The sequence below is a fragment of the Gorilla gorilla genome, chromosome 3 (genome assembly GCF_029281585.2).
Source record: "Gorilla gorilla gorilla isolate KB3781 chromosome 3, NHGRI_mGorGor1-v2.1_pri, whole genome shotgun sequence".
NCBI lineage: Eukaryota > Metazoa > Chordata > Mammalia > Primates > Hominidae > Gorilla > Gorilla gorilla.
In genome coordinates this window covers 55,565,645-55,585,332 of record NC_073227.2, presented here as the reverse complement: position 1 = coordinate 55,585,332, position 19,688 = coordinate 55,565,645, and the positions used below count along the sequence as shown (strand labels likewise).

The 19,688-nt window shown below is 39.7% G+C and overlaps 1 protein-coding gene across 3 annotated transcripts in view; it reads right to left on the bottom strand.

Moving 5' to 3' along the window:
- The window catches only part of ATP10D (ATPase phospholipid transporting 10D (putative)), a 123,817-nt gene that overhangs the window by 20,946 nt on the left and 83,183 nt on the right, over positions 1 to 19,688 (bottom strand). For 2 of the 3 annotated variants that reach the window (XM_063705257.1, XM_063705258.1), the window contains 4 exons: positions 18,364 to 18,548; positions 12,985 to 13,294; positions 9,893 to 9,969; positions 9,141 to 9,266 (listed from right to left, as the gene is read on the bottom strand). In XM_063705257.1, the coding sequence (XP_063561327.1) occupies positions 9,141 to 9,266; positions 9,893 to 9,969; positions 12,985 to 13,294; positions 18,364 to 18,548 (698 nt within the window). The remainder of the gene's footprint in view (positions 1 to 9,140; positions 9,267 to 9,892; positions 9,970 to 12,984; positions 13,295 to 18,363; positions 18,549 to 19,688) is intronic. The other variant, XM_063705259.1, reaches the window with a different exon arrangement.

The window sequence follows — 19,688 nt, the reverse complement described above, 5'->3', positions numbered from 1 at the left end:
CATTTACAATTGCTACAAAGAGAATAAAATACCTAGGAATCCAACTTACAAGGGATGTGAAGGACCTCTTCAAGGAGAACTATAAACAACTGCTCAAGGAAATAAAAGAGGATACAAACAAATGGAAGAACATTCCATGCTCATGGGTAGGAAGAATCAATATCGTGAAAATGGCCATACTGCCCAAGGTAATTTACAGATTCAATGCCTTCCCCATCAAGCTACCAATGACTTTCTTCACAGAATTGGAAAAAACTACTTTAAAGTTTATATGGAACCAAAAAAGAGCCCGCATCGCCAAGTCAATCCTAAGCCAAAAGAACAAAGCTGGAGGCATCACGCTACCTGACTTCAAACTATAGTACAAGGCTACAGTAACCAAAACAGCATGGTACTGGTATCAAAACAGAGAGATAGATCAATGGAACAGAACAGAGGCCTCAGAAATAACACCACACATCTACAACCATCTGATCTTTGACAAACCTGAGAAAAACAAGCAATGGGGAAACGATTCCCTATTTAATAAATGGTGCTGGGAAAACTGGCTAGCCATATGAAGAAAGCTGAAACTGGATCCTTTCCTTACACCTTATACAAAAATTAATTCAAGATGGATTAAAAACTTAAATGTTAGGAGGAGCCAAGATGGCCGAATAGGAACAGCTCCGGTCTACAGCTCCCAGCATGAGCGACGCAGAAGACGGGTGATTTCTGCATTTCCATCTGAGGTACTGGGTTCATCTCACTAGGGAGTGCCAGACAGTGGGCGCAGGCCAGTGGGTGCGCGCACCGTGCGCAAGCCGAAGCAGGGCGAGGCATTGCCTCACCTGGGAAGCGCAAGGGGTCAGGGAGTTCCCTTTCGGAGTCAAAGAAAGGGGTGACAGATGCACCTGGAAAATCGGGTCACTCCCGCCCGAATATTGTGCTTTTCTGACCGGCTTAAAAAACGGCGCACCACGAGATTATATCCCACACATGGCTCGGAGGGTCCTACGTCCATGGAGTCTCGCTGATTGCTAGCACAGCAGTCTGAGATCAAACTGCAAGGCGGCAGCGAGGCTGGGGGAGGGGCGCCCGCCATTGCCTAGGCTTGCTTAGGTAAACAAAGCAGCCAGGAAGCTCGAACTGGGTGGAGCCCACCACAGCTCCAGGAGGCCTGCCTGCCACTGTAGGCTCCACCTCTGGGGGCAGGGCACAGACAAACAAAAAGACAGCAGTAACCTCTGCAGACTTAAATGTCCCTGCCTGACAGCTTTGAAGAGAGCAGTGGTTCTCCCAGCACGCAGCTGGAGATCTGAGAACGGGCAGACTGCCTCCTCAAGTGGGTCCCTGACCCTTGACCCCCAAGCAGCCTAACTGGGAGGCAACCCCCAGCAGGGGCACACTGACATCTCACACGGCAGGGTATTCCAACAGACCTGCAGCTGAGGGTCCTGTCTGTTAGAAGGAAAACTAACAAACAGAAAGGACATCCACACCGAAAACCCATCTGTACATCACCATCATCAAAGACCAAAAGTAGATAAAACCACAAAGATGGGGAAAAAACAGAACAGAAAAACTGGAAACTCTAAAACGCAGAGCGTCTCTCCTCCTCCAAAGGAATGTAGTTCCTCACCAGCAACGGAACAAAGCTGGATGGAGAATGACTTTGACGAGCTGAGAGAAGAAGGCTTCAGACGATCAAATTACTCTGAGCTACGGGAGGACATTCAAACCAAAGGCAAAGAAGTTGAAAACTTTGAAAAAAATTTAGAAGAATGTATAACTAGAATAACCAATACAGAGAAGTGCTTAAAGGAGCTGATGGAGCTGAAAACCAAGGCTCGAGAACTACGTGAAGAATGCAGAAGCCTCAGGAGCCGATGTGATCAACTGGAAGAAAGGGTATCAGCAATGGAAGATGAAATGAATGAAATGAAGTGAGAAGGGAAGTTTAGAGAAAAAAGAATAAAAAGAAATGAGCAAAGCCTCCAAGAAATATGGGACTATGTGAAAAGACCAAATCTACGTCTGATTGGTGTACCTGAAAGTGATGGGGAGAATGGAACCAAGTTGGAAAACACTCTGCAGGATATTATCCAGTAGAACTTCCCCAATCTAGCAAGGCAGGCCAATGTTCAGATTCAGGAAATACAGAGAACGCCACAAAGATACTCCTCGAGAAGAGCAACTCCAAAACACATAATTGTCAGATTCACCAAAGTTGAAATGAAGGAAAAAATGTTAAGGGCAGCCAGAGAGAAAGGTCGGGTTACCCTCAAAGGGAAGCCCATCAGACTAACAGCGGATCTCTCGGCAGAAACCCTACAAGCCAGAAGAGAGTGGGGGCCAATATTCAACATTCTTAAAGAAAAGAATTTTCAACCCAGAATTTCATATCCAGCCAAACTAAGCTTCATAAGTGAAGGAGAAATAAAATACTTTACAGACAAGCAAATGCTGAGAGATTTTGTCACCACCAGGCCTGCCCTAAAAGAGCTCCTGAAGGAAGCGCTAAACATGGAAAGGAACAACCGGTGCCAGCCGCTGCAAACTCATGCCAAAATGTAAAGACCGTCGAGACTAGGAAGAAACTGCATCAACTAACGAGCAAAATCACCAGCTAACATCATAATGACAGGATCAAATTCACACATAACAATATTAACTTTAAGTGTAAATGGACTAAATTCTCCAATTAAAAGGCACAGACTGGCAAGTTGGATAAACAGTCAAGACCCATCAGTGTGCTGTATTCAGGAAACCCATCTCATGTGCAGAGACACACATAGGCTCAAAATAAAAGGATGGAGGAAGATCTACCAAGCAAATGGAAAACAAAAAAAGGCAGGGGTTGCAATCCTAGTCTCTGATAAAACAGACTTTAAACCAACAAAGATCAAAAGAGACAAAGAAGGCCATTACATAATGGTAAAGGGATCAATTCAACAAGAAGAGCTAACTATCCTAAATATATATGCACCCAATACAGGAGCACCCAGATTCATAAAGCAAGTCCTGAGTGACCTGCAAAGAGACTTAGACTCCCACACATTAATAATGGGAGACTTTAACACCCCACTGTCAACATTAGACAGATCAACGAGACAGAAAGTCAACAAGGATACTCAGGAATTGAACTCAGCTCTGCACCAAGCGGACCTAACAGACATCTGCAGAACTCTCCACCCCAAATCAACAGAATATACATTTTTTTCAGCACCACACCACACCTATTCCAAAATTGACCACATACTTGGAAGTAAAGCTCTCCTCAGCAAATGTAAAAGAACAGAAATTATAACAAACTATCTCTCAGACCACAGTGCAATCAAACTAGAACTCAGGATTAAGAATCTCACTCAAAGCCACTCAACTACATGGAAACTGAACAACCTGCTCCTGAATGACTACTGGGTACATAACGAAATGAAGGCAGAAATAAAGATGTTCTTTGAAACCAATGAGAACAAAGACACAACATACCAGAATCTCTGGGACGCATTCAAAGCAGTGTGTAGAGGGAAATTTATAGCACTAAATGACCACAAGAGAAAGCAGGAAAGATCCAAAATTGACACCCTAACATCACAATTAAAACAACTAGAAAAGCAAGAGCAAACACATTCAAAAGCTAGCAGAAGGCAAGAAATAACTAAAATCAGAGAAGAACTGAAGGAAATAGAGACACAAAAAACCCTTCAAAAAATCAATGAATCCAGGAGCTGGTTTTTTGAAAGGATCAACAAAATTGATAGACCACTAGCAAGACTAGTAAAGAAAAAAAGAGAGAAGAATCAAATAGACACAATAAAAAATGATAAAGGGGATATCACCACCGATCCCACAGAAATACAAACTACCATCAGAGAATACTACGAACACCTCTACGCAAATAAACTAGAAAATCTAGAAGAAATGGATAAATTCCTCGACACATACACTCTCCCAAGACTAAACCAGGAAGAAGTTGAATCTCTGAATAGACCAATAACAGGAGCTGAAATTGTGGCAATAATCAATAGTTTACCAACCAAAAAGAGTCCAGGACCAGATGGACTCACAGCCGAATTCTACCAGAGGTACAAGGAGGAACTGGTACCATTCCTTCTGAAACTATTCCAATCAATAGAAAAAGAGGGAATCCTCCCTAACTCATTTTATGAGGCCAGCATCATTCTGATACCAAAGCCGGGCAGAGACACAACCAAAAAAGAGAATTTTAGACCAATATCCTTGATGAACATTGATGCAAAAATCCTCAATAAAATACTGGCAAACCGAATCCAGCAGCACATCAAAAAGCTTATCCACCATGATCAAGTGGGCTTCATCCCTGGGATGCAAGGCTGGTTCAATATACGCAAATCAATAAATGTAATCCAGCATATAAACAGAGCCAAAGACAAAAACCACATGATTATCTCAATAGATGCAGAAAAAGCCTTTGACAAAATTCAACAACCCTTCATGCTAAAAACTCTCAATAAATTAGGTATTGATGGGAAGTATTTCAAAATAATAAGAGCTATCTATGACAATCCCACAGCCAATATCATACTGAATGGGCAAAAACTGGAAGCATTCCCTTTGAAAACTGGCACAAGACAGGGATGCCCTCTCTCACCACTCCTATTCAACATAGTGTTGGAAGTCCTGGCCAGGGCAATTAGGCAGGAGAAGGAAATAAAGGGTATTCAATTAGGAAAAGAGGAAGTCAAATTGTCCCTGTTTGCAGACGACATGATTGTATATCTAGAAAACCCCATTGTCTCAGCCCAAAATCTCCTTAAGCTGATAAGCAACTTCAGCAAAGTCTCAGGATACAAAATCAATGTACAAAAATCACAAGCATTCTTATACACCAATAACAGACAAACAGAGAGCCAAATCATGAGTGAACTCCCATTCATAATTGCTTCAAAGAGAATAAAATACCTAGGAATCCAACTTACAAGGGATGTAAAGGACCTCTTCAAGGAGAACTACAAACCACTGCTCAAGGAAATAAAAGAGGATACAAACAAATGGAAGAACATTCCATGCTCATGGGTAGGAAGAATCAATATCGTGAAAATGGCCATACTGCCCAAGGTAATTTACAGATTCAATGCCATCCCCATCAAGCTACCAATGACTTTCTTCACAGAATTGGAAAAAACTACTTTAAAGTTTATATGGAACCAAAAAAGAGCCTGCATCGCCAAGTCAATCCTAAGCCAAAAGAACAAAGCTGGAGGCTTCACACTACCTGACTTCAAACTATACTACAAGGCTACAGTAACCAAAACAGCATGGTACTGGTACCAAAACAGAGATATAGATCAATGGAACAGAACAGAGCCCTCAGAAATAACGCCGCATACCTACAACTATCTGATCTTTGACAAACCTGAGAAAAACAAGCAATGGGGAAAGGATTCCCTATTTAATAAATGGTGCTGGGAAAACTGGCTAGCCATATGTAGAAAGCTGAAACTGGATCCCTTCCTTACACCTTATACAAAAATCAATTCAAGATGGATTAAAGATTTAAACGTTAGACCTAAAACCATAAAAACCCTAGAAGAAAACCTAGGCATTACCATTCAGGACATAGGCATGGGCAAGGACTTCATGTCCAGAACACCAAAAGCAATGGCAACAAAAGACAAAATTGACAAATGGGATCTAATTAAACTAAAGAGCTTCTGCACAGCAAAAGAAACTACCATCAGAGTGAACAGGCAACCTACAAAATGGGAGAAAATTTTTGTAACCTACTCATCTGACAAAGGGCTAATATCCAGAATCTACAATGAACTCAAACAAATTTACAAGAAAAAAAACAAACAACCCCATCAAAACGTGGGCGAAGGACATGAACAGACACTTCTCAAAAGAAGACATTTATGCAGCCAAAAAACACATGAAAAAATGCTCATCATCACTGGCCATCAGAGAAATGCAAATCAAAACCACTATGAGATACCATCTCACACCAGTTAGAATGGCAATCATTAAAAAGTCAGGAAACAACAGGTGCTGGAGAGGATGTGGAGAAATAGGAACACTTTTACACTGTTGTTGGGACTGTAAACTAGTTCAACCATTGTGGAAGTCAGTGTGGTGATTCCTCAGGGATCTAGAACTAGAAATACCATTTGACCCAGCCATCCCATTACTGGGTATATACCCAAAGGATTATAAATCATGCTGCTATAAAGACACATGCACACGTATGTTTATTGCGGCATTATTCACAATAGCAAAGACTTGGAACCAACCCAAATGTCCAACGATAATAGACCGGATTAAGAAAATGTGGCACATATACACCATGGAATACTATGCAGCCATAAAAAATGATGAGTTCATGTCCTTTGTAGGGACATGGATGAAATTGGAAATCATCATTCTCAGTAAACTATCGCAAGAACAAAAAACCAAACACCGCATATTCTCACTCATAGGTGGGAACTGAACAATGAGATCACATGGACACAGGAAGGGGAATATCGCACTCTGGGGACTGTGGTGGGGTGGGAGGAGGGGGGAGGGATAGCATTGGGAGATATACCTAATGCTAGATGACGAGTTAGTGGGTGCAGCGCACCAGCATGGCACATGTATACATATGTAACTAACCTGCACATTGTGCACATGTACCCTAAAACTTAAAGTATAATAAAAAAAAAAAAAACTTAAATGTTAGACCTAAAATCATAAAAACTCTAGAAGAAAACCTAGGCAATACCATTCAGGACATAGGCACGGGCAAGGACTTCATGACTAAAATACCAAAAGCAATGGCAACAAAAGCCAAAATAGACAAATAGATCTAATTAAACTAGAGAGCTTCTATCATCAGAGTGAACAGGCAACCTACAGAATGGGAGAAAATTTTTGCAATCAACCCATCTGACAAAAGGCTAATATCCAGAATCTACAATGAACTCAAACAAATTTAAAAGAAAACAAACAACCCCATCAAAAAGTGGGAAAAGGATAAGGATAGACACTTCTCAAAAGAAGACATCTATGCAACCAACAGACACATCAAAAAATGTTCATCATCACTGGTCATCAGAGAAATGCAAATCAAAACAACAATGAAATACCATCTCATGCCAGTTAGAATGGCAATCATTAAAAAGTCAGGAAACAACAGATGCTGGAGAGCACATGGAGAAATAGGAATGCTTTTACACTGTTGGTGGGAGTGTAAATTAGTTCAACCATTGTGGAAGACAGTGTGGCAATCCCTCAAGGATCTAGAACTAGAAATACCATTTGACCCAGCAATCCAATTACTGGGTATATCGCCAAAGGATTATAAATCATGCTACTATAAAGACACATACACACGTATGTTTATTGCGGCACTATTCACAATAGCAAAGACTTGGAACCAACCGAAATGTCCATCAATAATAGACTGGATTAAGAAAATGTGGCACATATACACCATGGAATACTATGCAGCCATAAAAAAGGATGAGTTCATTTCCTTTGCAGGTACATGGATGAACCTGGAAACCATCATTCTCAGCAAACTATCACAAGGACAGAAAACCAAACATTGCATGTTCTCACTCATAGGTGGGAATTGAACAACGAGATCACTTGGAGACAGGGCGGGGAACATCACATACTGGGGCCTGCTTGGGGGTAGGGGCCTGGGGGAGGGATAGCATTAGGAGAAATACCTAATGTAAATGACGAGTTGATGGGTGCAGCACACCAACATGGCACATGTACACCTATGTATCAGACCTGCACGTTGTGCACATGTACCCTAGAACTTAAAGTATAATTTTTTAAAAAGTCAAAAAAAAAAAAAAGGATTATGGAGCAGGAAGACCACCAAGGTCCTGATTCTCTTTACTAATGATCACTCCCTCTCTTCGAGAGTGTATACCATATCCTCCTAATACTAGTATTTCTTCACTGTTGGATTCAATCCGGAGTTAAAAGGAGGTGAGGAGGTGAATGGATATTGCCACAATAGGGGAGAAGGTGAACAAATGCAAAGGTTTAAAATAAAAACTTGGGAGAGGGGCTCCTCTTTAAAAGCCATTGACCACTAAGTTCTGGAATTGTAAATGACAAGCTGCAGTTTTTCCCTAGAAGCACATACTCAGGCAGAGATTTTATACATTTCAAATATTTTCCTAAAGTATCTGAGTTTTACTAAACTTTGACTAACTGCACTAATTCTAATTAGTAAAGTCTTGAGAGATTCCTGAAAAGTGTATTGTGCTGCAGGAAAAAAAAAAAAAAGTTCCTACTGATGGACATACACACACACGCACACAGAGTTCTAAATTACACATTTGGGATGTCCTAAAAATGACTTTTTTTCCCTAAAAATGGTATTTTAATAGAGTGACATCAACCCATGTCTACTACTAACATACTACATATGGACTTTAAAAACTAAGAGTGAATTTGGCCTAAAATTCACGATATTTACATAATTACCCCACTTAGAAGATACTTATGTCTGATTACCTATGATTTTATAAAAAAAGGAAACTGAAATTGAAATAGCAGGCTGAAGATTAGAGGCCTGGATTTCTAATCAAATTCTGCCCTTTTAGGAATTATAGAATCAAAATATAGTTCCTTTATCATTAAATAACTACTGAGCACAAATACATTTTATAGGTTGGCTAGAGAATTCTTGCATCTGTGAGCAACAGCCAGCTACACGCTAAGACACACTAGGTTTTCATCTGTATCTGTGTCTTTATTATAACACATGGGGCATTAATTTGGAAGAGCTGATATTTTTTGGTATTTCCAGCAAAACGGATGCAAACCTTTTCTTTCTGTACTGACAGATAGCATTAAACATTTCATAATTCTTCTTGTCACAGCCTTTTTTATGGAAGGTCAAAAACTGGATTTTAAATGAAACAGACAGGACTTAATTTAAATGCACAGGGAGTAGAAAATGTTAGCAGATGGACAAGGCTGGCAATTTGCTGTCAGCAGCTGAAACATAGCACATTCCCAGCTTAGTTCTGGAAAGACAGCAAGATCAGTCCTGGCTGTTCCCAATACATCAATAAGGAAAGTAAGCTTAGCATAGGACACTTCGTCTTCATCCCTGATGCAACAGTCTTGAAAGGTACGAAGGGAAAAGGGACAAATTCTCTGGGGTTACATACCACATTCTTATAGAAAAAATAGAGAATCATGTTGGAAAGCCGTGTATAACACCAGTGTCCATGGACAAGAAGGAGCTTGCTGAGATGTTTGAACTGAGAAACGGCAAAGTCACTGGCCATCACAGCCTGCAGATGCAATGGGGAGAGAATGCCATCCTGAGTGATCAAACATGTTAGAACAGACACAGCACAATTCTTGGGAAACCCTAGGCCTCATATTCTACCTTCTTCTGACCGCATTTGTTCCATACATGAATGAAAATCAGTTTTTTGGATTATGAGCTTTTATCTGAATTTTGTGCCTAAAATACCATCCAACACACATACACACACACACACGTGCGCACAAATAGGACACTCCCACTTCCTTCCTTCTCCTCTCATATCCTCTTCTTTCCCTTTTCTTCTCTCCGTCTCCTGCCTCAAGATCTTTAGGTCCTTCATTCAAATCCTTAGTAGCTTCTTCAGAGTCAGAATTTACGCAGCCATTGCAGGACTAAAATATATATTCCTGTGATTTTAGATAAGCTCTATTTTTAACAAGTGAATAATACAGCTAAAATTACCCAGGAAAATGCCATAATACTCACCTAGTAAAAAAAATCAATGAATAGATAGGTAAACTTCCTGTCTCCCACTCCTCAGCTAGCCACACACAGCCTCACTCTGCCACAGAGAATTTACCATGGAGAATGCTGCCTTTGGATGGGCAGGTCAAGACTACAGAACTTGGGTGCACAATATCCACTCACCTGCATGCCTTCTTGACCTGAGACCCCTATCCCAATGTCTGCCACTTGTATCATGCTAACATCATTGGCACCATCACCTTCATGAGGCAGAAAAAAAGGAGAGAAACATATGAGGAGTAAAGAAAGGGTGTAAATGTTGCACATCAATAGGGGCAGCTCAAGTGAACAAATAAATCCTTCAAAGTTCATCCCGTTCTCCAAGTTTCCTGGAAGTAAGTGAAACAGAAATGAAGTGGCATCCCACTGCCATCAGGAAGAGTTCTAAACTCAACACCGCTTTAAACTCCTTCACGCTATGGCACCTACCCAGACTGATCTTGTTTTTCATGTCACTCATGCTACTTTCAACTCTCCAGATACACCCTTCTCCCTGTAGCCACGCACATGATAACAACACTGTCCCGATCACCCCCAGCTCACTTTTCTGGATTTCAATTTTTCTTGCTCTCAGCTTAGATGTCATTTCCTCTGGGAAATCCTTCTCATACTTTTTTTAAAGATCAGATGCCCTTTCATAAGGCTTCAGCACCACCCTATGTATCTCTAGCACACCTATCACAGAGTATCATGGTTGCATACAGACTTACTGGTCTCCCCCAACACAGGAAGCTTCTTAGGAGGAGGTACCACATTCCTGCTGGTAATGAACAATTGATCACCAACAATTCACCTGTTTTTCAGTAACGGTATACTGGTTTTCCTTGGAAATTCTTAGTTTATGTGGTTCGTTAGGGTGAACCCAAACCTCCATATTTATAGGTAAGCAAGTGACCCAGATCTGTACAATCAGCATCTTCTATTCCCTGGCCTCAGTAATTGGTTCAGAAATGGACATACGACTCCAATTAATTAATATTATTATAAGTTATAATATAATTGTTATATATTATATAATGCATGATATAAATTATAAGTATTATATATAACATATGATAAATATAATTATAATGTAATAAATTATAATATAATTATGTTATCTATAATTATAAATCTGGGAGTTTTCGCTTTGGAAACATCTGGATCCATAAGCTTGAATAATTCATTTATTTATCTGTTTATTCAACAAGATAATTGAACAAAATTCCACCTTAATCCTGAAACTTTACTGCAGCAATCTGAAAAGTGATGCTATCTTTTCACCCAAGTTGTTAATAGGATAGGATGGAAACCCAGGAGTTTTAGTGGCTACATCACCACCCTGAGGGGAAAATTTACCTGAGACTGGAAGCAGTCCAGAGGGAAAACAGACATAGAAAGAGAGAGCTGATATGCCAAGTCCTCAGCTTAACACTGGAGTCTCTGAGATCTTAATCTCATACAACAATTCTCTTCGGTTATACTCACTCTTTGGTGTCAAGGCTTTGATATCCACTAGACTCTTTTTTTCTTTTCTTTTATTTATTTATTTATTTATTTTTTTTGAGACAGAATCTTGCTCTGTCTCCTAGGCTGTAATGCAGTGGCATAATCTCAGCTCACTGCAACCTCCGCTTCCCAGGTGCAAGTGACTATTTGCCTCAGCTTCCCTAGCAGCTGGGATTACAGGATCCCACCACCATGCCTGGCCAAGTTTCGTGTTTGTAGTAGAGGTGGAGTTTCACCATGTTGGCCAGGCTGATCTCGAACTCCTGACCTCAAGTGATCCACCCACCTCAGCCTCCCAAAGTGCTGGGATTACAGGCGTGAGCCACTGTACCCGGCCTGATATCCACTAGACTTCTGATTCTCAAATTTATATCTCTAGCCAATTTCTTATTCCTAAATTCCAGACTCTTATTCTCACTTCCTACCTGACATCACTGCTTAGATATTTAATGGCCTTTTCAAACTTCACATGAGTAAGACCCAATTCCCAATTTCCCCTGCCTCTATCTCAGTAAATGGCAGCTCTGTTCTTTCTGTTCTTAGACATACCTTTGGCATTCCCTATGACAATTCTTTCTCTCATATAACATATCCAATATGCCAGCAAATGTCTCTGAGTCTTTTTTCAGACCATGCCCATTTTTCAGACCATGCCCATTATCTGACCACGTCCCAACCATTCCTTTGCTCCCAGCAGTCCCCAAGCTGCCATCATCTTTTGCTGAATTATTCCAACTGATTTCGTATGTCTTTGCAGTCCAACAATTACTCTGACAGAACAGCCAACATGATCATTTTAAATTTTAAGGCAAATCATGTCCCACTTCAGCTCAAAATCCTTCAATGGCTCCCTAATTTTATACTGTCCTCTAAGACCCTATGTGATCTGGCCCTCTGCTGCTTCTCTGACCTTTAATAACCTGCAGAAAACACCTCCCTTTGCTTAATCAGCTTTGTCCTCCGACACACCAAACACGGTTCCCCTCATGGCTTTCATTTTCACTGTCTTCTCTTCCAGAAATGTTCTTCTCCATGTCTCCCACGGCCCCTTTATGATTTCCTTCACATCTCTGCTCACAGTCAACCTTAGCAGTGAGACCTTCTTTGAAAATCGTATTTAAAAGAGCAGCCCCAGCCCATCTCCGGTGCTCTACATCTCCTCATTCCACTTTATTTTTTCAATAGTACTTATCACTACCTGATACCTTACAGATTTATGCTTTGTTTTACTGTATGCCTTCCTACCAGATGTAAGTTCCTTGTAAAAAGGTAGTTTGTCAATTTTATATACTCTTGTATCTCCATTCCTTAGAAAAATGCCTGGTACACAAAAGGCACTTGATAAATATTTGTGGAATGGATAAATAAAGGAATTCTCATGTCCTTGAATTTAGCTTTCCTGAAGGTAGAACACATGGATTTTTCAGTTCTGTGATTCAGTTTATTACTTGATTTAAGCTTGTTGATTTGGGGGTCTGACACTAAACTGAGAAGTCTGGACTATTGTATTGTTTACCATGTCATATCCCTATTACCTGGTTCACAGAAGGTGCTCAAATAGGTGATGGAGGAAGGTGCTCAAATAGGTGATGGGAAGGCGTGAATGTGGTAGAGAAAAAGGGAGGAGGAAAATGGAAGGAACAGTGGGAGAAGAAAGAGACAGAAGGATCGGTGTCTGGTGTGGTGTGAAAGGGAGAAGAGCAGGACTCAGATTCATCCTCACTCACCAATAGCAAGGGTCATCACCTGGAGATGGCTGCGGACCAATTTCACCACTTCACTTTTCTGCAGCGGTGTGGCTCGGCAGCAGACCACAGCTTGACACCAAGATGTCAGTTCCAGGAACTGCTTTTGTAGACTTTCTTGCAGGGCAAACTCCAGGGTCTTCCCAGTGATAATGAGTCCAGCTCGTAACCCTGAGTCCTGGGGGACAGGAGACTGAAGTAAATCTTCACTTAATGACACTTGCTCTGGCAGGGCTTGAGTTTTCTTCTGAAGTTCTTTCAAAATTGTGCTCATCAGCATCCCACAGGCATCCTTGAAACAAGAGGCAAAGGTGGTTAGCCTCCAGGCTCCCTCGGTGCCAGAACCAGTTACATTTTTTTATTGTCATTTTTAGCAATTGCTGAATCAAGAAAACCTCAAATAATGAATAACTGATTATTTTCAAAGATTTTACGAGTCTTCCACAGAGAGTTCTGTGTGTATGTGGGGATGTGTTAAAAGGAGGGGGAACATCTCACCAGTATTTCTTATAAAGAAATAGCTGTGAAATTTCTTCATGTGTGCAATTTGCCTTCTTGAACAGTGAATCCCAAGAGTCCTCTGGTCTCATTCTGCCAATGCTAATGCTGCTTGACCTTGGGCAAACTATGTAACCTCTCTAAGCCTTAACTTTCTCATTAAAAATATGCAAATATTATTTCCATCATAATCTTGTTGTGAGGATCAAGCCAAATAATACATGCAAAACTCCTAGCATAAGGCATGACACATGGCAGGCATTTGAAATAGTAATTATTGCTTTTATCTTCTTTTTGATTCAACGTATTCATTCACTCACTAAGTATTTAATGAGAAACTATATATTAGAAAACATTCTAAGAGCTGGAGCTACACCAATAAACATGAAAATTCCTGCCCTCATGGCACTTGCATTCTGGCCAGGATGTTCTTTGTGGTACTTATCACGTCTCGTCTGCATACATCCTCACTCCACACTAGTTAGGAAGTTCTTTAAAGGCAGGTATCACTTTTAATTTACTTTTGAAGCCTTTATGAGGCTTAAAAGAGGACCACATCAGGTACTCAGTAAACATTCACTGAATGAATTCTACTCAAGAAGATGAACAATAAGCTTATCCAGAAATTATTGTGTCAAGTGACCACTAAGAACAAATTCCAAATCCAGAGCAGTGAATTTAAGTTTAGTTTATACACTAAGTCTGAAATAGTTTATTCGTGAAAGAGCTCTCACTCAGAGCCGTTTTTAAATGCTGTTTTATCAAGCATTTCTCAACCTACAACAAAATAAGAAAAGCAAGGAAGAAGTAGATATGGATATGTGCACATGAAACAGCACAAAAACTATAAACACTCTTGTGGAGTGTTCACAGGGCTCCATTTTAGGAATGAATTTGATCCCATACACCTCCAAAGCCCTTAAGGAAAAGTATACAAAGATGAATCAGATATGCTCATACAGCTCATTACATCATAGTAAAAATTATTTTTAAAACTCTTTTGGAGTTGGGTTAAATTAAAATGGCACATTTAGAAAGTAACATGCCTCGCAATCATTGAAAACATTAACATCAGATTGTGTTTAAGGTATTGTAATTGAAAGAATACAGCTGCAATACCATACAATAATATAAATATAGTCTTTGTGGCATCAATATGCTTACAGTATACAGAATACAGTCTGTGTGGATATTCTCCAAAATATGATTTTAAATTGTAGTTTTATGATTATAACTTGATTATAAAGGGTTTTGTACTCTTCTATTTATTTGAGTATATGTTTAGGTTTTACAAATTAACTATTTTTTTCATTATAAAAATGACTGAAGTATGCATACACACACACACACAGCTAATCTTCATTATCTGTGGATTCCACATTTGTGAATTCTCCTGCTTGATAAAATTTATCTGTAATTTCACAATACTTGAGATGTTTTTGTGGTTACATGTCATAGAGTGACATTTGAGTGTCACATGCATAGAGTGACATTTAAGTCATGTGATATGCCCATTCCCAGCTGAAGCTGAACACCATGATGCCTTCTTTTGCCAGTTCTCAAACTGTAGCAAAGTCTTCTTTTCATGGGCTATTTGGTGCCATATTTTTTGCATCTTTCTGCTTTTTGTCAGTGATTTTGCTGTTTAAAATGACTCCCAATCATGGGCTGCAGTGTTTCCAAGCAAAAAAGGCTGTGATGTGTCCTATGGGGGGAACTTACTCATGTTAGATAAGCTTTATTTGGGTATAAGTTACAGTCTGTTGGCAATGCATTTAACGTTAATTAATCATTAATATGCATATTAAATAAGGTACATTTCAGAAGAAACAAGGTCATGTATTGATTGTTGACAGTATGTTGTAATCAGAGGAAGCTAACTTTGTATCTCCTCTAAAAGCAGTGGTCAGTGTTTGCTAATTCAGAGCTCGAGGCAACTACATAAACTATAACTCTACAAATAAGGAGAATCAACTGTATATATGTAATATGTAATATATAATTAGAAAATATACTGAAATAGGAATCAGAAAATTTAAAGTTTAGTAATCAGCTGTACTTAGAGAAATCACAAGCATTTGGAGTCTCAGGTTATAAAACAGATAATTTATCTTCCATGTCTATTTGTTGTAATTGTCAAATGAGATCAGGTATGGAAAGCCTTTTTGTAGATTCTAATATAAATTATGAAGATAGAAAGTTACCAATCTGAGGAGAAAAATTTAAATGAAATTACAAAAATAAAACTTAAAAAATTAAATGACCAATCCTGAAAGGCCTTTGTATATTCCAATGCAGTAACTAGTTACAAACAGGATATGACTATATTAAAACAAATGAAGAAAAAAACTTTTATGGGAGTAAAAGGTAAAGTTTGTAACTGGCAACACTTATAATCTAATTTGTAAATCGAAGAACAACGTTGATGGAAATTTGTAAAGATGACACAAAAGTAACTTCAGACATTCCACTGGCTGCCACATTGCCTGCTTAGAATGTTATAGGAGCAATTCCTTCACTAAGTGACACACTGGGCTCCATGATCTTCAAGTCCTTTTAAACTCTTAGTGATTCCTGAGGGACTAGGAGTGTGAGGTGGAAAGAAAAGAGTTAAATACTAGTGACTGAGCCCATACTATGTGCCTGGCTTTTTATCCTGAGTAGTGATAAAACTAAATTATGTTTGTTGTATTCTGTTTAGTTATTTGGAAAATTCACACACGTGGAATAGCTATCGATAGCAAAAAAATTATAGGTACTCAGTAAATACTTCTTGAATCGATAGTTTTAAATGCCTTTAAACATAAGATAAATTGTGTATTTATAAATAATTTTTTTATTTATATAAATTTAAGGGTATAAGTGTAATTTTTTTATATGGATATATTGCATTATAAATGAATTTCACAGTCCTAAAGATTTTACTGCTCACAACAATCTCTATTTTTCTTTTTTAATGCTTACTGAACCCCTCTCATCTCATAGGCACCGCATTAAACAATTTATATTTTTTCATTTAATGCTCACAAAAACCCCATTAAACAGTCATTACTCTCCCATTACGAGTAAAGAAAAAGCGGCACAGGAGGGTAAGTAACTCCCTAAGGCCACATACTCGGTCAGCGGCAGGCCAAGCATTTGATCCCTAGTCTTACCAGCCACCTAGGCTACATTCTTTTGGTGACTGAAATGACTAAGCATTTTCTTGTGTTCTGCCCCCTGCAGCTACTGGGAGTTGGCTGGTGGTTGTGGTTATGGGTCACTGGGCCACCGTAAAGGGGAACCCACTCTATTTTTCCCTTTTCTCAAAATGTACCATTTAGCTGAGTGCTGGTTGAGGTCTGACCATAAAAACATGCTAACCAGGCCGGGCGCGGTGGCTCACGCCTGTAATCCCAGCACTTTGGGAGGCCGAGGCGGGCGGATCACGAGGTCAGGAGGTCGAGACCATCCTGGCTAACACGGTGAAACCCCGTCTCTACTAAAAATACACAAAAAATTAGCCGGGCGTGGTGTCGGGAGCCTGTAGTCCCAGCTACTCGGGAGGCTGAGACAGGAGAATGGAGTGAACCCGGGAGGCGGAGCTTGCAGTGAGCCGAGATCGCGCCATAGCCCTCCAGCCTGGGCTGCCTCAAAACAAACAAACAAACAAACAAACAAACAAACACACACATGTTAACCAATCATGGCAGCCTTGAGCAGGCAAAGCTCAAGAAGTGATCCTGAAGAAAAGCTCCACAAGATTTCAAAGAAGGCAGACTGCAGTGATGGCATTGATATCACTGGTTAAGTCTGACTGCTGAAGAAGAATGGGAGGAAGTTTTTCAAGAAAAATAAACAATGTGCACAAATCTTGGAGGGGATCACTATACTGGAAGGCTTCTGAGAAAAATAAAACCCTTATTTATCTGATTAAACATTGGTGTTAGAGATTAGCAGGAGGCAAAAATAGAAAAAACTGGGCTGAGTCTAAGCCTCTTAAATTTCCTTCTTTTTTAAAAAATGACATTTTCCTCTTCCCTTAAACAGTTCTTCAAACTTATGATATTCTCGGGAGCACTACCTAGGAATTACCACAAGAGGGCACGAGTTCCCTAAGAGTCTATTTTTAGAATTGCCATAAAATATTTAATAATTTATTCACCTGATTTCAATAAAAACTATCACTTTTTCTTATCTTAAAAGGGAGGTAGATTCCTGTATCAGGACTTGATATATTTTCTCAATCTGGGCTAAGTCCTGTCAGATCCCTGGTAATCCAGTGTGGAGGGGGGAAAGCAAATAAAAAAAAAAACTTTCTTCTAATGCCTTTATTCAGCAATGATTCCTCTGAATCATTATAATTTTCCGTCAAGCCTTTAGAAGAACTATGACACCCTTCCAAGCACAAGGTAGGTTTCTGGATAGAAAAAATTATCAAGAAGCTAATGGTTGCTGGCCAGGGCACAGTGGCTCACCCCATAATCCCAGCACTTTGGGAGGCCAAAGCTGGCGGATCACTTGAGGTCAAGAGTTCAAGATCAGCCTGGCCAACATGGTGAAACCCCGTCTCTACTAAAAATACAAAAATTAGCCAGGCGTGGTGGCAGATGCCTGTAATCCCAGCTACTTGAGAGGCTGAAGCAGAATTGCTTCAATCTGGGAGGTGGAGGTTGCAGTGAGCCAAGATATCACACCACTGCACTCCAGCCTGGGTGACAGAGCAAGATTCCGTCTCAAAAAAACCAAAACAAACAAACAAACAACAAAAAAAGCTAATGGTTGCTGTTTTGTTTTGTTTTTTTATCCTTGCATACATCAAATCTCAAATGTTCAAATGCCTTTGAAAATACAGAAGAACAGATTTAATCTCAATATACGCACTTTACTTTGGGTATTGAGGATAAAAAGCTTGTCATCTGGCTCTAGTAGTTTGCATGCATAAGCTATGTTGACAGCTGTCTCCTGCTTGTCCCCTGTCAGCATCCAGATCTTGATGCCCGCTTTGTGAAGAGCTTCTATAGATTCAGGGACTCCCTCCTGCAGACGGTCTTCAATGCCAGTAGCACCTAAAAAATAACCAAAGTGCAATAGGACTTGTAAGAAACCAAAGCCAGCTGAAGCTCAGCTAGTCTACAGTTGAATCATATCTGTTAGCCAACTCAACCCTACACTACATAAACTGCCCAGCTGCTCAGGAGAGTCAAAGGAGGTTTGACGACCCAGACCAAAATTATATGCAATGTAATATTTTGGGAAGGAAGCCTCAGGGATCAATGGATTTATCAAACTTACACATTCTCCTTTTGGCTAGATTTCTTATCTGTAAATTGAAGGGATTTGAGTCAATTATTTATGCAACCTTACACTACAATTTTATAATTCTATGATATTCCCAAGGATAAGGGCGGGATTTTATTTTTATTTTTATAGATTTAGGGGGCACAAACGCAGTTTTGTTACACTGATATATTGTGTAGGGGTGAAATCTGGGCTCTCAGTGTAACCATCATGCAAATAGTGTAAATTGTACCTGTTAGGTAATTTCTCATCCCTTGCTCCCTGACCTATCCTCCCACTTTTCTGAGTCTCCAATGTCTACTATTTCATTTTCCATGTCCATGTGTACATGTTATTTAGCTCTCACTTATAAGTGAGAACATGTGGTACTTGACTTTCTGTTTCTGGGTTATTTCACTTAAGATAATGGCATCCAGTTTCATCCATGTTGCTGCAAAAGACACAATTTCATTCTTTTTTATGGCTGAGTGGGATTCCATTGTGTATATATATGTGTGTGTGTGTGTATATATATATTATATCACATTTTCTTTAATCGTTTGTTGGTGGACACTTAGATATCTGATTCTGTGACTTTGCTATTGTGAACAGTGCTGTGATAAGCCTATGATTGCAGGTATTTTTTTGATATAATGATTTCTTTTCCTTTGGGTAGATACCCAGTAGTGGGATTGTTGGATTGAACGGTAATTCCATTTTCAGTTCTTTGAGAATCTCCACACTGTTTTCCATAGAGGTTGTGCTAATTTACATTCCAACCAGCAGTATATAAGCGTTCCCTTTTCTCTGCATCCTTGCCCACATCTGCTGTCTTCTGATGTTTTAACAGCCATTCTGACTGGTGTAAGATGGTATCTCATTGTGGTTTTAATTTGCATTTGTCTGCATCTGATAACTAGTGATGTTGA